The sequence below is a fragment of the Mus pahari genome, chromosome 3, assembly GCF_900095145.1.
Source record: "Mus pahari chromosome 3, PAHARI_EIJ_v1.1, whole genome shotgun sequence".
Lineage (NCBI taxonomy): Eukaryota > Metazoa > Chordata > Mammalia > Rodentia > Muridae > Mus > Mus pahari.
In genome coordinates, this window is record NC_034592.1 from 104,792,511 (window position 1) to 104,805,276 (window position 12,766).

Below are 12,766 nucleotides of genomic sequence, written 5' to 3' on the forward strand. Positions count from 1 at the left end.
ATTATGAAGGGTAATTCTTTTTCCCAAGTACTTTCTTATGACTTCCAAATATCTTACTGTCTTCTGGAACATCAGGAAGCTGAAGGTAGACATAGTAATGGCAATATGTCTGCTTTGCCTTGGCTAGCCCTCCACACCAAAACCTCAGGTCTCTATCTCAGCTTCAGCTTTCATTCCCCTTCCTGCATTAATAAAAATCAAGCTGCACCTAGCCCAGCATGTAGCTGTGGAGACAAACCCTCTAGAGTCTGAATGTGCACTTCACAAAAGAGAGAGAGGACCAGGAAGAAGACAGAGACTCCCTGATGACCTTACGCCCTTGGATACTACCAGCCTTCACACTCCAGATTAAACTGCCTTGGCGAGCCAAGAGAGGAAGCACGAGTGGTTCGGGAAACCTGTGCCTGCCTGTTCCATTCCACACCCAGTCATCTCACCACACCCTCCTCCTCTCTTTATATTCCCCCTCCAGTCCAGGAACTGCCAGCTGCAGAGAAGAAGGAAGAGAAGGAAGAAGAAACTCACCATTCCTTGCCCAACCCCAGCCCCACACCCAGAGCAATCAACAGGTAGGCTTTCAGACACTACTCAGAAAGAGTCCTGCGAACTGCAAACAGATTTAAGTCTGGAAAAGAAGTAGAGAAAGAAAAGATCAAAGGTGAAGCAGGGGTTAGAGTAGAGGGAAAAAAAAAAAAAAAAAAAGGTAGGGCCCCAATGAGAGGCAAGAAATAGCCAAGCTGAAGACTTGGGGGCAGTGAGTTTGGGAGACAGAATAGACGGGATAAGAGCCAATAGCGTTCCGATTCTTAAGGAATCCTTTCTCGACCTTATTAGGAAAGCTTAGGTGTAGCTGGGAGTTCCCTGGTGCTCTTCCTGGTTCTTAGGGGAAGGTGACCTTGAGGATGTGGTGTCTTTCCCCTGAGCTCGCTCAGTCGTCCTCCTCTATCTGTTTATTCTGTGGTTTTCCTGCGGCTGACTCTCCTGGGGAAAATGGAGAGATGGCGTGCAGATCGAATTCAGAAAAGAGGCTGGGCAATGTCAACCTCCCCACCCCCAAAACCCAGAAAATAGACGGATTGGGTGTCAAATTTAAACAGAGGGGGCATGAGAGAAGGGGGGTTTCAGGTTCGGGAATCCCCGTGGTGCTGTCCTCTACTTAGTGCTGAAATCTGACCACCCTCATCCTTGGTGGGCGTCTGTCTCCAGCCTCAGGGAGTGAATCTCGGGTCTTCCTAATTACCTGGCTAGTGCTACCCAACCCCACCCCCCGCACACCTAGCGCGGTGGCAGGCGGGAAGGCGGAGCCTGAGTGAGCCCCACCCCTGGAGACTGCGGCTTGGGGCCTCCCTCTGCTCCTGCTGGCTGCTTGCTTGCTGCGCTTCTCCTGCAGCCTGGTAGGCACCGGCTGCCACTTCAGCTTCAGCCTTCATCGTGACCCCTATTTTGGCTCCAGTCTCCGACCCAGCTCCGTCCTCTCTCTACCCGGTTGCATCCTCCCTCCTAGTTCCTGACTTGCGCCAGATCTTGCTCCGAATCCGGTAGCCGCATCCCCAAGCCATGGCTGGTCCCTTCTCCCGTCTGCTGTCTGCCCGCCCCGGACTCAGGCTCCTGGCTTTGGCTGGAGCTGGGTCTCTCACCGCCGGGATTCTGCTCCGCCCGGAATCTGTAGGAGCTGCCGCCGGTGAACGGAGGAGAATGTATCCCCCGAGGTATTAGAGCCTGAGATGCACGAGGTGGGGGCTGGGGGTGGTAGTGGTGGTGATGGGAACCGAACGGGTAGAGAGGATGACCTGAGCAAAAGACAGGGCCTCGAAGATGGATTTCCTGTAAAGGTTGGAGATCCCAACCATGTAGGAAGAGTAGGGCCAAATCCGTAAGGGAAGAACATGTCTAAGGACATGTCACCTGATGTCGCTGCCTCCGCGCCAGCTTTACCTTTGCAGACTCTAGGTTCACCCACTGCCCAAATCCTTTTTGGATGACTAGAAACTACCCCGTTTTTGTTTTTGTTTTTGTTTTTTTCTTCTTTCTTGACCTATTCTCCTTGTTCTCCCGAATTCTCCTGAGTCTCTCCCTTCCCCCATCTCTAATGTTGTGCTCTCTAGAGAAAAGGAACTGTGTAGACACGGGGGAATTGAGGTGTTAGAACTATTAGAAAAGAAAAGACCCTGGAAATCCCTGAAGAGATTATCAAGATTTAGCCTACCTTTAATTCCCCCTCCTTCCAACGAGCAAAGCCAGACATGGCTCACTGAACAGCTCCCAGCTGACATCAGTAGGTCTAGTCTCCTGTGCCCTCCCTCCATGGTTACTGGGTACCCCCTTCCCAGCGCTGAGTACCCAGACCTCCGAAAGCACAACAACTGCATGGCCAGTCACCTGACCCCAGCAGTCTATGCACGGCTCTGCGGCAAGACCACACCCACTGGTTGGACACTAGATCAGTGCATCCAGACTGGAGTGGACAACCCTGGCCACCCCTTCATCAAGACTGTGGGCATGGTGGCTGGAGATGAGGAGACCTATGAGGTAGGGGGCCCCTCAGAAATCCCAGTTCCTTCCTCCTAAAGATCCCTCATGTCTGTTCCCTCAAGACTCTGGATTGTCTATACTCAAATGTTCTGACCCAGTGATATCAATCTACAACTCAAGTGTAGGAAGGAGTTTCTTTATAATCGCCTCTTCCTTTTAACTCCTTTTCAGGTATTTGCTGAACTGTTTGACCCTGTGATCCAAGAGCGGCATAATGGATATGACCCCAGAACAATGAAGCACACCACTGACCTTGATGCCAGTAAAGTGAGCCAAATGTGACACTTCCGATATGTGCAGCCTTGTGCACAATGTTCTGTATCTCCGATCATTACACCTAGATTCCTGACTCAGGGCTAGACTGCTGAGCTTTCGATATTGATAAGAGAAAGAATTGCATATCTTGAAGAATAGCAGATAGGAGGACATAGTGGATAAGAGCCTGGATAATGGAGTTGAGGAGAATCTGATCAAAGTACAAAATGGTGAAAGAATTTTAAAGAAGTGACTATGTCCTGGCTGGGTGTGGTGGCTCACACCTGTAATCTCAGCTCTCAGATGGCTCAGGAGAGACACTCTTCCCTCCACCCCAAAAAAAAAAAAAAAAAGGCTGTACCCAAAGTGAGAAGTTTGGAGAAATGACCACAGTGTTTTCAGTTAGCGTGCCTGTCCACTGTGTCCTTCTTCCGGGGCCTGCTTTATAATCCCCAAGAGTTCCCACCTGCTGTGTTTCTGTGATTTATAGTCATTTCTCTTATTCCTTAGATCCGTTCTGGCTACTTTGATGAGAGGTATGTATTGTCTTCAAGAGTCAGAACTGGCCGAAGTATCAGGGGGCTCAGTCTCCCTCCAGCCTGCACGCGGGCAGAGCGACGAGAGGTAGAACGTGTTGTGGTGGATGCTCTGAGTGGCCTGAAGGGTGACCTGGCTGGACGGTACTATAGGCTCAGTGAGATGACGGAGGCCGAACAGCAACAGCTTATTGATGTGAGGGCCCTTGACAGGGAACAGGATTGTGGAAAAAGAAGTGGAGGAGAGGGTGGACCATAAACGGTAGATGGCCTGGATGGTACTGTGAGAATTCTTAGACCCGATCCCTTTATTCTCCTCAGGACCATTTTCTGTTTGATAAACCTGTGTCCCCATTGCTGACTGCAGCAGGAATGGCTCGAGACTGGCCAGATGCTCGAGGGATCTGGTATGGAGCCAACACACACTTTTTTTTTTTTTTAATTCTCTTATATGTGCAAAGTTTTTTCTCCATCTACCCAAGTGCTTATCTTGCCCACTGATGGCTATACCTATCCTGCCCTCAGGCACAACAATGAGAAGAGTTTCTTGATCTGGGTGAATGAGGAGGACCACACACGGGTCATCTCTATGGAGAAAGGCGGCAACATGAAGAGAGTGTTTGAAAGATTCTGTCGGGGCCTCAAAGAGGTTAGAGAAGGGTATACCAGGGAGCTAGGGGAGAGGAAATGAGAAGTACCACACAGCAGCATAGCTAGATTGGCTGTATCACTTGTCAGTCAACCCAGAGTATTTCTGATAGCAGAAAGGGTCACTATCATGCTAGGATAATAGTTACAAACCAGGTCCATCCTTGGAAAACCAGGGCATATAGTTACTTTAAAAATAGAAAGAGTGTCAGTAACCTAAGGAAGGAAATAAAGCATAATCTTTGCCAAGTAATGAAAAGAAGGAACCAATGATTGAGCCAGCCAGTGCTGGGGTGGGTGGTGTGAGGTGGGATGTGCAGTTAAGGAGATCGTTTGAGCCTGGACTGATGTAGGGCATGAGAGACTGGTTTGTTCACGATACATCACCCAGTTCTGAGTCAAGGTGAGCCTTGACTCTGGATATCTAGCATTGTATCTAGGCTCTAAGCACAAAGTGCTAGAGGGACTAGGGAAGGTGGAGGCTGAACTGGCTTAAGCTCTAGAATGTGTGGTTCTGGATGAGCGGTGACTCGGCAGGCTTGCATGGACAGGGTCTCTATTTTTATTCTGTGTTAGAAACTGCCATAGATCTAATCCTTAATGTATTTTCTTGTATCTACAGTTTTATTTTTGGACTTGTAAAGAAAGGGTGCTTCTCTTTTAGATTCTAGCCAGGAAGCTCATACTATTTTCGGCAAGGAATGGATAATGTTCTATGAGTGCGTAGAGAAATACTCTTTAATTATATGACTCTGTTTATTTATCTATAAAGTTGAGGACTAAATGAAATAATGTAGGCAGAGGAATTGTTCTATAATAAGTGTTAGCTTTAGCATGTAAGAATCCCCATGCTTGTGATTCCTTCTGAGTTACAGAGCATCATCTTTAGGTAGTGTGGTCTTTGTGTCTATTGCTCTGGCAGGCCCCTGTCTCTTCCATCCTAATAGTCATTATGGTGGTCAGGCAAGCAAGAACATCTCTTGAAGTCCCCTCTTCTCACACGTACCTGTGAATCTGGCTTCTCTGCTGTACCTTCTTATGTCTCCCTGCTCTGTTATACATGTTCCTTTCATAGCTAAGAGTAGGCTCTCCTGCCTTAGCACCTCGTTTCTGTCCAAAGGGACCCTTTGCTCTTTGTCAAAGATATAATTGATGTATGAGAACTCCCTGTTACTATTTCTATTCATTTCCCAGGTCACTCTTAATGTATTATTCTCTCAAGCTTCTTCCATGAACAATCTATCTGCCACAATCTTATCAGTATGCATATAATGTAACATCCAAGTGTCCTTCCACATATGATGACAATAAGTTTTAACAACAACAAAGAGCATGTCATTCATCAATCCTCAAGTTTCTCATTGTAGACATAGTTCTAGAATATCTGTGGAGCTAAGAGGGATCCATCATCCCCGGTTTTTCACAACAGAACCTCTGTTGACACAGGTGGAGAAGCTGATCCAGGAACGAGGCTGGGAGTTCATGTGGAATGAGCGTTTAGGATACATCTTGACCTGTCCATCTAACCTGGGCACTGGACTTCGGGCAGGAGTCCACATCAAACTGCCACTGCTGAGCAAAGTAAAGGATATGTGGGGCTAGAGGGAGTGTGAGAAGGAGGAGTTGGAAGGGGATGGAGGAGGCACTCTGAAAAGAGCCAGTCCTATGGGCTTATGGCTAGTGGGCCAAGGGTAGGAGCAGTCTCAGTGTCTATTGACATGCCCCTGATCTTTACCTTGCATCTAGGATAGCCGCTTCCCAAAGATCCTGGAGAACTTAAGACTGCAAAAGCGTGGAACTGGAGGAGTGGACACAGCTGCCACAGGCAGTGTCTTTGACATCTCTAATTTGGATCGACTTGGCAAGTCAGAGGTGAGATCTTATGAATTAGGTTAAGAGGTTGAGATAAGACTGTGAGTGAGCCTTAGGAATGTAATAGAATCTGAAGCAATGGTCAGGTTGAGTGGGGAGGGGAGAGAAAATGAGTTTTTAGAGATGGAAGAGCTAAAGAAACTCAGGTCAGGCAAAGTGGTGTGTGCCTGAATACCAGAAGAGGCAAGACAGATCTCTGAGTCCCAGGCCAGTCAAGGCTACATAATGAGATCCTGTCTCAAAAACTGAAAAAAGAAAAAGAAGGAAAGAAAGGAAGAAAGGAAGGAAGGAAGGAAGGAAGGAAGGAAGGAAGGAAGGAAGGAAGGGAGAGAGAGAGAGAGAGAGAGAGAGAGAGAGAGAGAGAGAGAGAGAGAGAGAGAGAGAGAGAGAGAGAGAGAGAGAGAGAAGCTCAGGTAAACCGGGAAGCAGAGATCAAGGACTAGTGTTCCTCAGGTGGAGCTGGTGCAGCTGGTCATCGATGGGGTGAACTATTTGATTGACTGTGAACGGCGTCTGGAGAAAGGGCAGGATATTCGAATCCCCCCACCTCTTGTCCACGGCAAACATTAACTCCGCATCCCCAGCAGATGAGTCAAGACCCCCAGGACTTCTGCATATTTAACAGTGGCCCAGTCTACTTGCCCTGGACCTTCCTCTCTCTCCCTGTCCTAGTAAAGACTCCACATTATATTGCAGCTGTCTGTGTTATTTCTATTGGTGTGGTGAGGAGGAAGTAGGAAATGAAAAGAAACAGTGAGGTTATTCATGATGGCAAGAGGCGTATATGCCAGGAGCACAATTCTCAGGTGGGTGGAATGCATTAGAATTTTACCCACAATCCTCATCCACTTACTGAGAATAATTAGTATGCACTTCCATTTACAATTTGTTCAGTATGATGTAAGTTTTCTCCCTCAACTGAAGGAACGGTTATCATAGTAGGTGGCCAAAAAAGCTGACGGTCAATGCCAGGGCCCAGGAGACTTGGAACCAGTCGTAGAGACCCCAGGCTGAATTTCGACCTAGAATAAGACAAGGAATGGGAGGAAGAATGAAAGTTCTGTTCCCCAGGAGCCTTTCATGCTTCAAATTTAGCTCTGTGTATAGATCCCTCCACGCCAGAGATTGTCCTGTGACAGCACCATGTTTAGGACTTGGATGGCCTCTGGGTCAGATGACAGCTTATCAAGCTATGCAGTTGGTAACATACCTAGCTGCTCTGGAATCTCCCTCCCTTCGTGCTGGGCCCATGCAACTGCTCGCCGCTGCTCGGGACTCAGATAGGCCATCTGCTCAGGAGTAACAGCTACAGCCTGACCCCTGGTGAGACTAGATAACTGGATGGGGTTGAAGACCACCTAGAGGAAAGGACAGGAATGAGTACGTCCATGTAACCCCATTGGACCCATGCTCTCCCTGTGGTAACTCTAGGCCCCAGGCCACCAAAACTCACTGCAAACTTGGGAGCAGGAATGACAGAAATGGCAAGAGGAGTCAGGCCTTGGATCTGTCCCTGAAGTAATGCTGAAAGAGCCAGGTCTGGGATGCCAGCTAGTGAAGGAAGCAGAACGCATCTATCCCAGTCCATCCACAATGTGGAAGACAAGCCCTGACACCTAGTGACAAACAGTGGCCCGGCTTCCCCACCTGCTATCGTGCCAATTTCAGTGAAGATCTCAGGCCCCCAGTTACTGACTGGGCCAAAGCCACCAGGCAACACAAGGAGATAGGCCAGAACTTCCAGCTGTTCCTCAGAGCATGGGAGATGCAAGCTACCCAGGAAGAGAGCTGCTTGGCTGTGGAGCAGGAGGAAGAAAGGGAGAAGAATTCAGCTTCAGTGGCAGAGGCTGTGGTCATAAGATGGAAGAAAAGATCCAAATGAACTCCCTTCCTTCATGGGACAACTCTTGCATGAGCCCATCTCCACTACAACACCACCACTCCAAACCTTCCGGTTACCTAAACTCCCAACTGCTGATGTGCTGTAACTCCTCTGGTCGCAATCCACAGAGTGTGTAACCCAGTGCTGTCAGATAAATGAAGTCCAGGTGGCTCACATGCCGACCACTCTGCCTTAGGAAACTGGAGACCACCGCTCGGAGCTGGGGGGAATACAGGATAAAGAGATTAAATCGTGGGGAATTAGCGGATGGGAAAATGAGTAGGGGAGTGAAAGGGCTACTGAACTGCATTTCCTTGTTACTAACATCAAAAGGTCCAAAAGCTTTGGAGAACATCAGGGACACACCCTTGCCCTCAAACAATAGAAGGAAGAAGAGAAAGGGGAAAGGAAGGTGGAGAGTACTAGGAATCCAGAACCTGAGAGAGAGTCGGTCCTAAGGTAGTACAGTGTACGGAAAGACAGAAGCTGACTGTCGTGACACACTCATCATATCAGAATTTAGGAGGCCCAGGCAACAGATCCGGGAGCTCTAGGTTACCCTCAGCTATGTGACAGGCTCAAACCCAGAGAGGGCCACCTAAGACTTGTCCAAACAAACAAAAAAACAAACCAAACCAAAAAAAAAAAAAAAAAAAAAAACCCAAGCCAAGAGAAGATAGGAAGAATGGCCACAAAGGATTGCAAGAGAAAGTCCCTTGGGTCTGGATAATTGAGAGGACTGGGTCTACAGGATGTGCGTCTGGGGCAAGACAAGGAAGAGAGAATGTGGCACCTGCATGGAACTCCAGCCTTCTATTTGTCCCAGGCTGCTCAGCACACCCCAGTCCACCAAGGTAAGCTCCTGCAGTTCCCGTTCTCCTAGACCTATCAGGAGACGGCCCAGCTGCAAGATCTGCTCAGGACGGAATCCTCGGGGGGGACCCCACAACTAGGAGGAAGACAGGAACTGTGTGAGTGGAAAAAAAAATTGCTGGACTGGGCAGCAAATGCTGTGGGATCCTAGCCAGATCACTCCCCGTGTTTTTACTTTCCTCTATAGTAAGAAGAGAGTTTGTCTGATTCAGGGGTTACTGAAAGGCTGGCGTCTACATAGGAAAGAAGAACAAATTCCAGTCCATGAATTCTAAGCTTTATATGCACCAGACCCCATGAAGTATCTGCTAAAGTGAAGATGGCAGACCCAAACTCCAGAGATTTATTCAGTCTGGCATGGGACCCAGCAATTGCCTTTTAAGAACCTGCTCTCTGGACCATTTTGATACACATTCAAATAGCACCTCTCTCCATTGTACTACCCCTCCTTCAATATTGATCCCCCTCTGATCCCCTACTTATCACCCAAACCTCTCATCATTTCCCCACCTCTCACCCAAGTTTTCAGTCCCTTGTGTCCCATATCACACCTACTCAACTTCTTTGCATTTTCACCCATATGGTCCCATTAGTCTCTCCATCCCTAACCTGCTTGGCCTTGCCCATGGCTGCCCGTAGTTCCTCAGGACCAAGTCCTGGATCTCCAGCAAATAGTGACAGGCAGTCTTCAAAGTCTGAGAGTTCCATCTCTGCGATCTGTGTCGCAGACCAGGCCGCTGGGAAGGTTCCCCGTATGTCCGCACAGTTTGGTACAGGCTCTGAAGGAGGAAGGCAGAGACAAAGGATCAGTGTGATAGTAAATTATGCCTACAATGATAGTTATAGGTCATCCAAGCTTTGGATGGTGGAGCGGTGTGGGCACCATGGGCTAAGGAATGGTGACAACGAGAACTCAAGGGTTCATGGGGTATCTGAACTAAGATCTGTATCTGGCTGGATACAAAGCAATCCTGTGTTAAACATAACACAGAGGAGACTGCTTGGGTACTTAATGAAGAGCTGAGTTAGAACCCAGTTAGGTCTCTAGTCTCTTGATTGTCTCCTTCTGTTTAGGGAGTTCCCTAGGAGGGAGCTCCACACTTTGCCAGGCTCAAGAGAACAGGAAAATAGAATTCTGGGTTAAATTGCTGTTTTGTTTTGCTTTGTTTTGTTTTTGCGACAGGATTTTTACATAGCCCAGGTTGGCCTTAATTCTGCTATGTAGCTAACACTGACCTTGAATTCTTGATCTTCCTGTCTCCACTCCCAAGTCTTTGGATGACAGGTGTGTACACCACCACACCTGACTTTAAACATTTAAGGGGTTATAAACGGCCAGGATTATAGACCCTTACAACGAGAAGAGACCTTGAATACCATCTTGTAACCCTTGATGACCAAACCCCAGAGGTCAGGAAACCTGCCCAGAGACACAGCACACCCAGAGCCCAGCTTCCCACTCTACCATGTTGCTTGTGGTAGAACCAGGGGCTTGGTAAATGTCAAGCAAAGCTCAGCCACCAACAGTCACCCACCCAGGCCTCCAATTGCACTCTTTGCTTTGACGCTTCTTCTCTCTCACACACCCTGATGGGCATATGAGTATTTGGGGAGCTTCACCTTGGAGACCCTCAGCAGCTGGATGCACAATCCCAGCTACCAGAGCTGCTTTCTTGTGGGCAAGCTGCGACTCCCCACACAGATGTCCCACTCTGCTCTGCTCCCAGCTCTGATGCTTTCCCAGAAGCCTCTCCAGCGTCTCTGGACCCAAAGCTTCCTGCAGGACAGAGAATAGAGAGAAGGAAAGGCAGCTGACAGTCAGGGCCAGGTGCTATCGTTTCCAGATCCTACATTGGGTATAGGGGCTCATGCCTGGAGTCTCAGCACTCCAGATGCTGAAGCAGGATTGCCGTGAATTTTTTAAAAAGATTTATTTATTTTATGTATATGAGTACACTGTAGCTGTCGTCTTCAGACACACTGGAAGAGGACATCTGATCCCATTACAGATGCTTGTGAGCCACCATGTGGTTGCTGGGAATTGAACTCAGGACCTCTGGAAGAGCAATCCAATCACTGCTCTTAACCACTGAACCAACTCTTCAGCCCCAGACGTGAATTTTTTTTTTTTTTAAGCCAGTCTGGGCTACAGAATGAGTCACTCATTTGTGGCTGCCGCGAACAAACAAAATTGAAAACAAAAGCCATAAACAAGCCCGGCCTTTGTTCAACAGTCTTGCCAGAAACAAGTTGCTCCCACTCCCCCATGAACTCGCTCCCCAGAGCCACCCCTCAGTCCCCTTGTTCCTTCCCCTCACCCTGGGGATCGAGGAAATGGCCTCAGCAGACAGAGTGAATACTAGGCGTCCAGCTTGCTCTAGTTCATCCTGGCTCCACAATTCTGGTTTTCTAGGGGACAGAAGGGATAGCATAGAGTTGAAGGAACTGTAAGGACTTTGACATGCTGTGACTGGGGAGCCAGGGTACCTTTAGGCATGTGGAATGGGATACCACTCTGGCTGATGGTCAAGGACTTGGGCATAGGATGTTACCAAAGGACCATACCCAAGAACAGGCTCCTGCAACAGCAGCCATCCCAGCTCTGTGGCAAATGTCTCTCCTAGGCAGAAGCCCTGCAGCTGACTGAGATGAGACAGTAGAATGGGTAAAGGGATCCGTCGCGTGCTCTCTATTCCCAGGAATCCAACCAAGGGGCCCAGTGTCTCCAGCACTTCTTTGGAGATTGGGGTCTCCTTTGGAGCCTGGAGAGGGGCATCAAGCCTTGGAGAATGCACCTGACTAGGAGTACCAGACTCTTCAATCAAGATACCAAGTCCCTTGACCCTCCCTCTGCTTCTACTTCCAACTTGGCCTCCATGAAGGCCATTGCTCTTGTTCACTGCCTTAAATAGTGAATGAGCTCAGATAGAAGCAGGTAGAAAGACTGAGAGGCGGAACCCAAAGGATTTCTTAGACTGCAAGGGACACATAAAACATGAAGCAGGTTAATCAAAGTACAGAGAGGCAGATCTAGAAGGCCAGTAGGTAGATTAGCCAAGTCTAGGACTTGGGCCTAGAAGTAAAAGAACACTATTTGAGGGGCAAGGATTGCCAAAGACAGCAGATCTGGGTCTGATAGGGCAGACGCTTACCAGGTTTTTAAGTGCTCGCTCTGCCAAGGCTGTCTGGTGGAGTGGGGTCAGTGCCAGCAGCTGCTCTGGAGCACCTTGGACCAGCTCCACCACCAACATAATGGAATCATCAGACAATCTGTCCATCAGCTGGATCCTATTATTGAAATTTGGCAGTGGTGACACTCAAGTGGATCTGAGCCAAGCTGAGAAGGGCTCAAGTCCCACATTCCCAATACCAGACCTAAACCTGTGACTACACAGAACTGACATCCAACAGTCCTGAGCCAGTTCAAACCATGTGCTTGAAGGGGCAGAGCAAAGAGAGTGGCTATCTCTATCTGAAGCAATCCTATCTGATGTAATGAACTCAAAAGCCCCCTGTATTAAACACTGTTCAAATCTCCTATCAGTCTTTCACGAGTAAGGAACTTCGGTTTTCTTGTTCATGGTCTTTTACCTCAGCTGGGCAATTAATTATCTTAGAGAACCAATGTAGTTAAAGAGATTTAAATGGCCTTTAAAAAAGCAAAACAGAACAGAACAGAAATCAGAAGTGGTGCCTGTCTTCTATATAGGGTCAAGTGTATGAGTACCGAAACCTATAGGAAATCTTGCAAGCAAGCAAGCATGGGTGTTATCTGCCTCCACCAGCCTCACACCTCCAAGAGTCTTTGACTCCAGCCTTTTCTTACTCTCCCTTGCAGCTCAGATGGCAAAGGGCTGGGAAAATGTGGAAAGAAGCGCATACCTAAGGTCCTCATGAGCAAGAGGCTGGAGAGATGGCTCAGTGTCTAAGGGCACCGGCTACTCTTCCAAAGGACCAGAGTTTGATTCCCAACACCTCCATGGTGGCTCACAACCATCTGTACCTCCATTTCCAAGGAATTCAACACTCCCTCTGGTCTCTGTGGGTACCAGGTATTTATTTGATATAACAGTGGTGGCACACGCCTTTAATCCCAGCACTTGGGAGGCAGAGGCAGGTGGATTTCTGAGTTCGAGGCCAGCCTGATCTACAGAGTGAGTTCCAGGAC

The 12,766-nt window shown here is 48.4% G+C and overlaps 2 protein-coding genes across 2 annotated transcripts in view; one reads left to right on the plus strand and one right to left on the minus strand.

Annotated features, from left to right (window-relative positions):
* The first annotated feature begins 461 nt into the window (after positions 1–461).
* Ckmt1a (creatine kinase, mitochondrial 1A) lies at positions 462–6,533 on the plus strand. Its single transcript, XM_021192297.2, has 10 exons — positions 462–569; positions 1,505–1,709; positions 2,331–2,529; positions 2,704–2,799; positions 3,298–3,519; positions 3,645–3,730; positions 3,849–3,972; positions 5,418–5,552; positions 5,718–5,843; positions 6,297–6,533. The coding sequence occupies exons 2-10, from the start codon at positions 1,558–1,560 to the stop codon at positions 6,411–6,413; spliced, it is 1,257 nt and encodes a 418-aa protein (XP_021047956.1). The 5' UTR covers positions 462–569; positions 1,505–1,557; the 3' UTR covers positions 6,414–6,533.
* Positions 6,529–12,766, minus strand: part of Strc (stereocilin) — a 17,675-nt gene continuing 11,437 nt past the window's right edge. Inside the window, exons 19-29 of the mRNA XM_021192293.1 lie at positions 11,751–11,886; positions 11,164–11,360; positions 10,917–11,007; positions 10,219–10,375; positions 9,208–9,377; positions 8,519–8,674; positions 7,803–7,945; positions 7,491–7,639; positions 7,297–7,394; positions 7,054–7,201; positions 6,529–6,865 (exon numbers count right to left, since the gene is read on the minus strand). Coding sequence (XP_021047952.1) covers positions 6,777–6,865; positions 7,054–7,201; positions 7,297–7,394; positions 7,491–7,639; positions 7,803–7,945; positions 8,519–8,674; positions 9,208–9,377; positions 10,219–10,375; positions 10,917–11,007; positions 11,164–11,360; positions 11,751–11,886 — 1,534 coding nt within the window. The 3' untranslated portion in view covers positions 6,529–6,776. The remainder of the gene's footprint in view (positions 6,866–7,053; positions 7,202–7,296; positions 7,395–7,490; positions 7,640–7,802; positions 7,946–8,518; positions 8,675–9,207; positions 9,378–10,218; positions 10,376–10,916; positions 11,008–11,163; positions 11,361–11,750; positions 11,887–12,766) is intronic.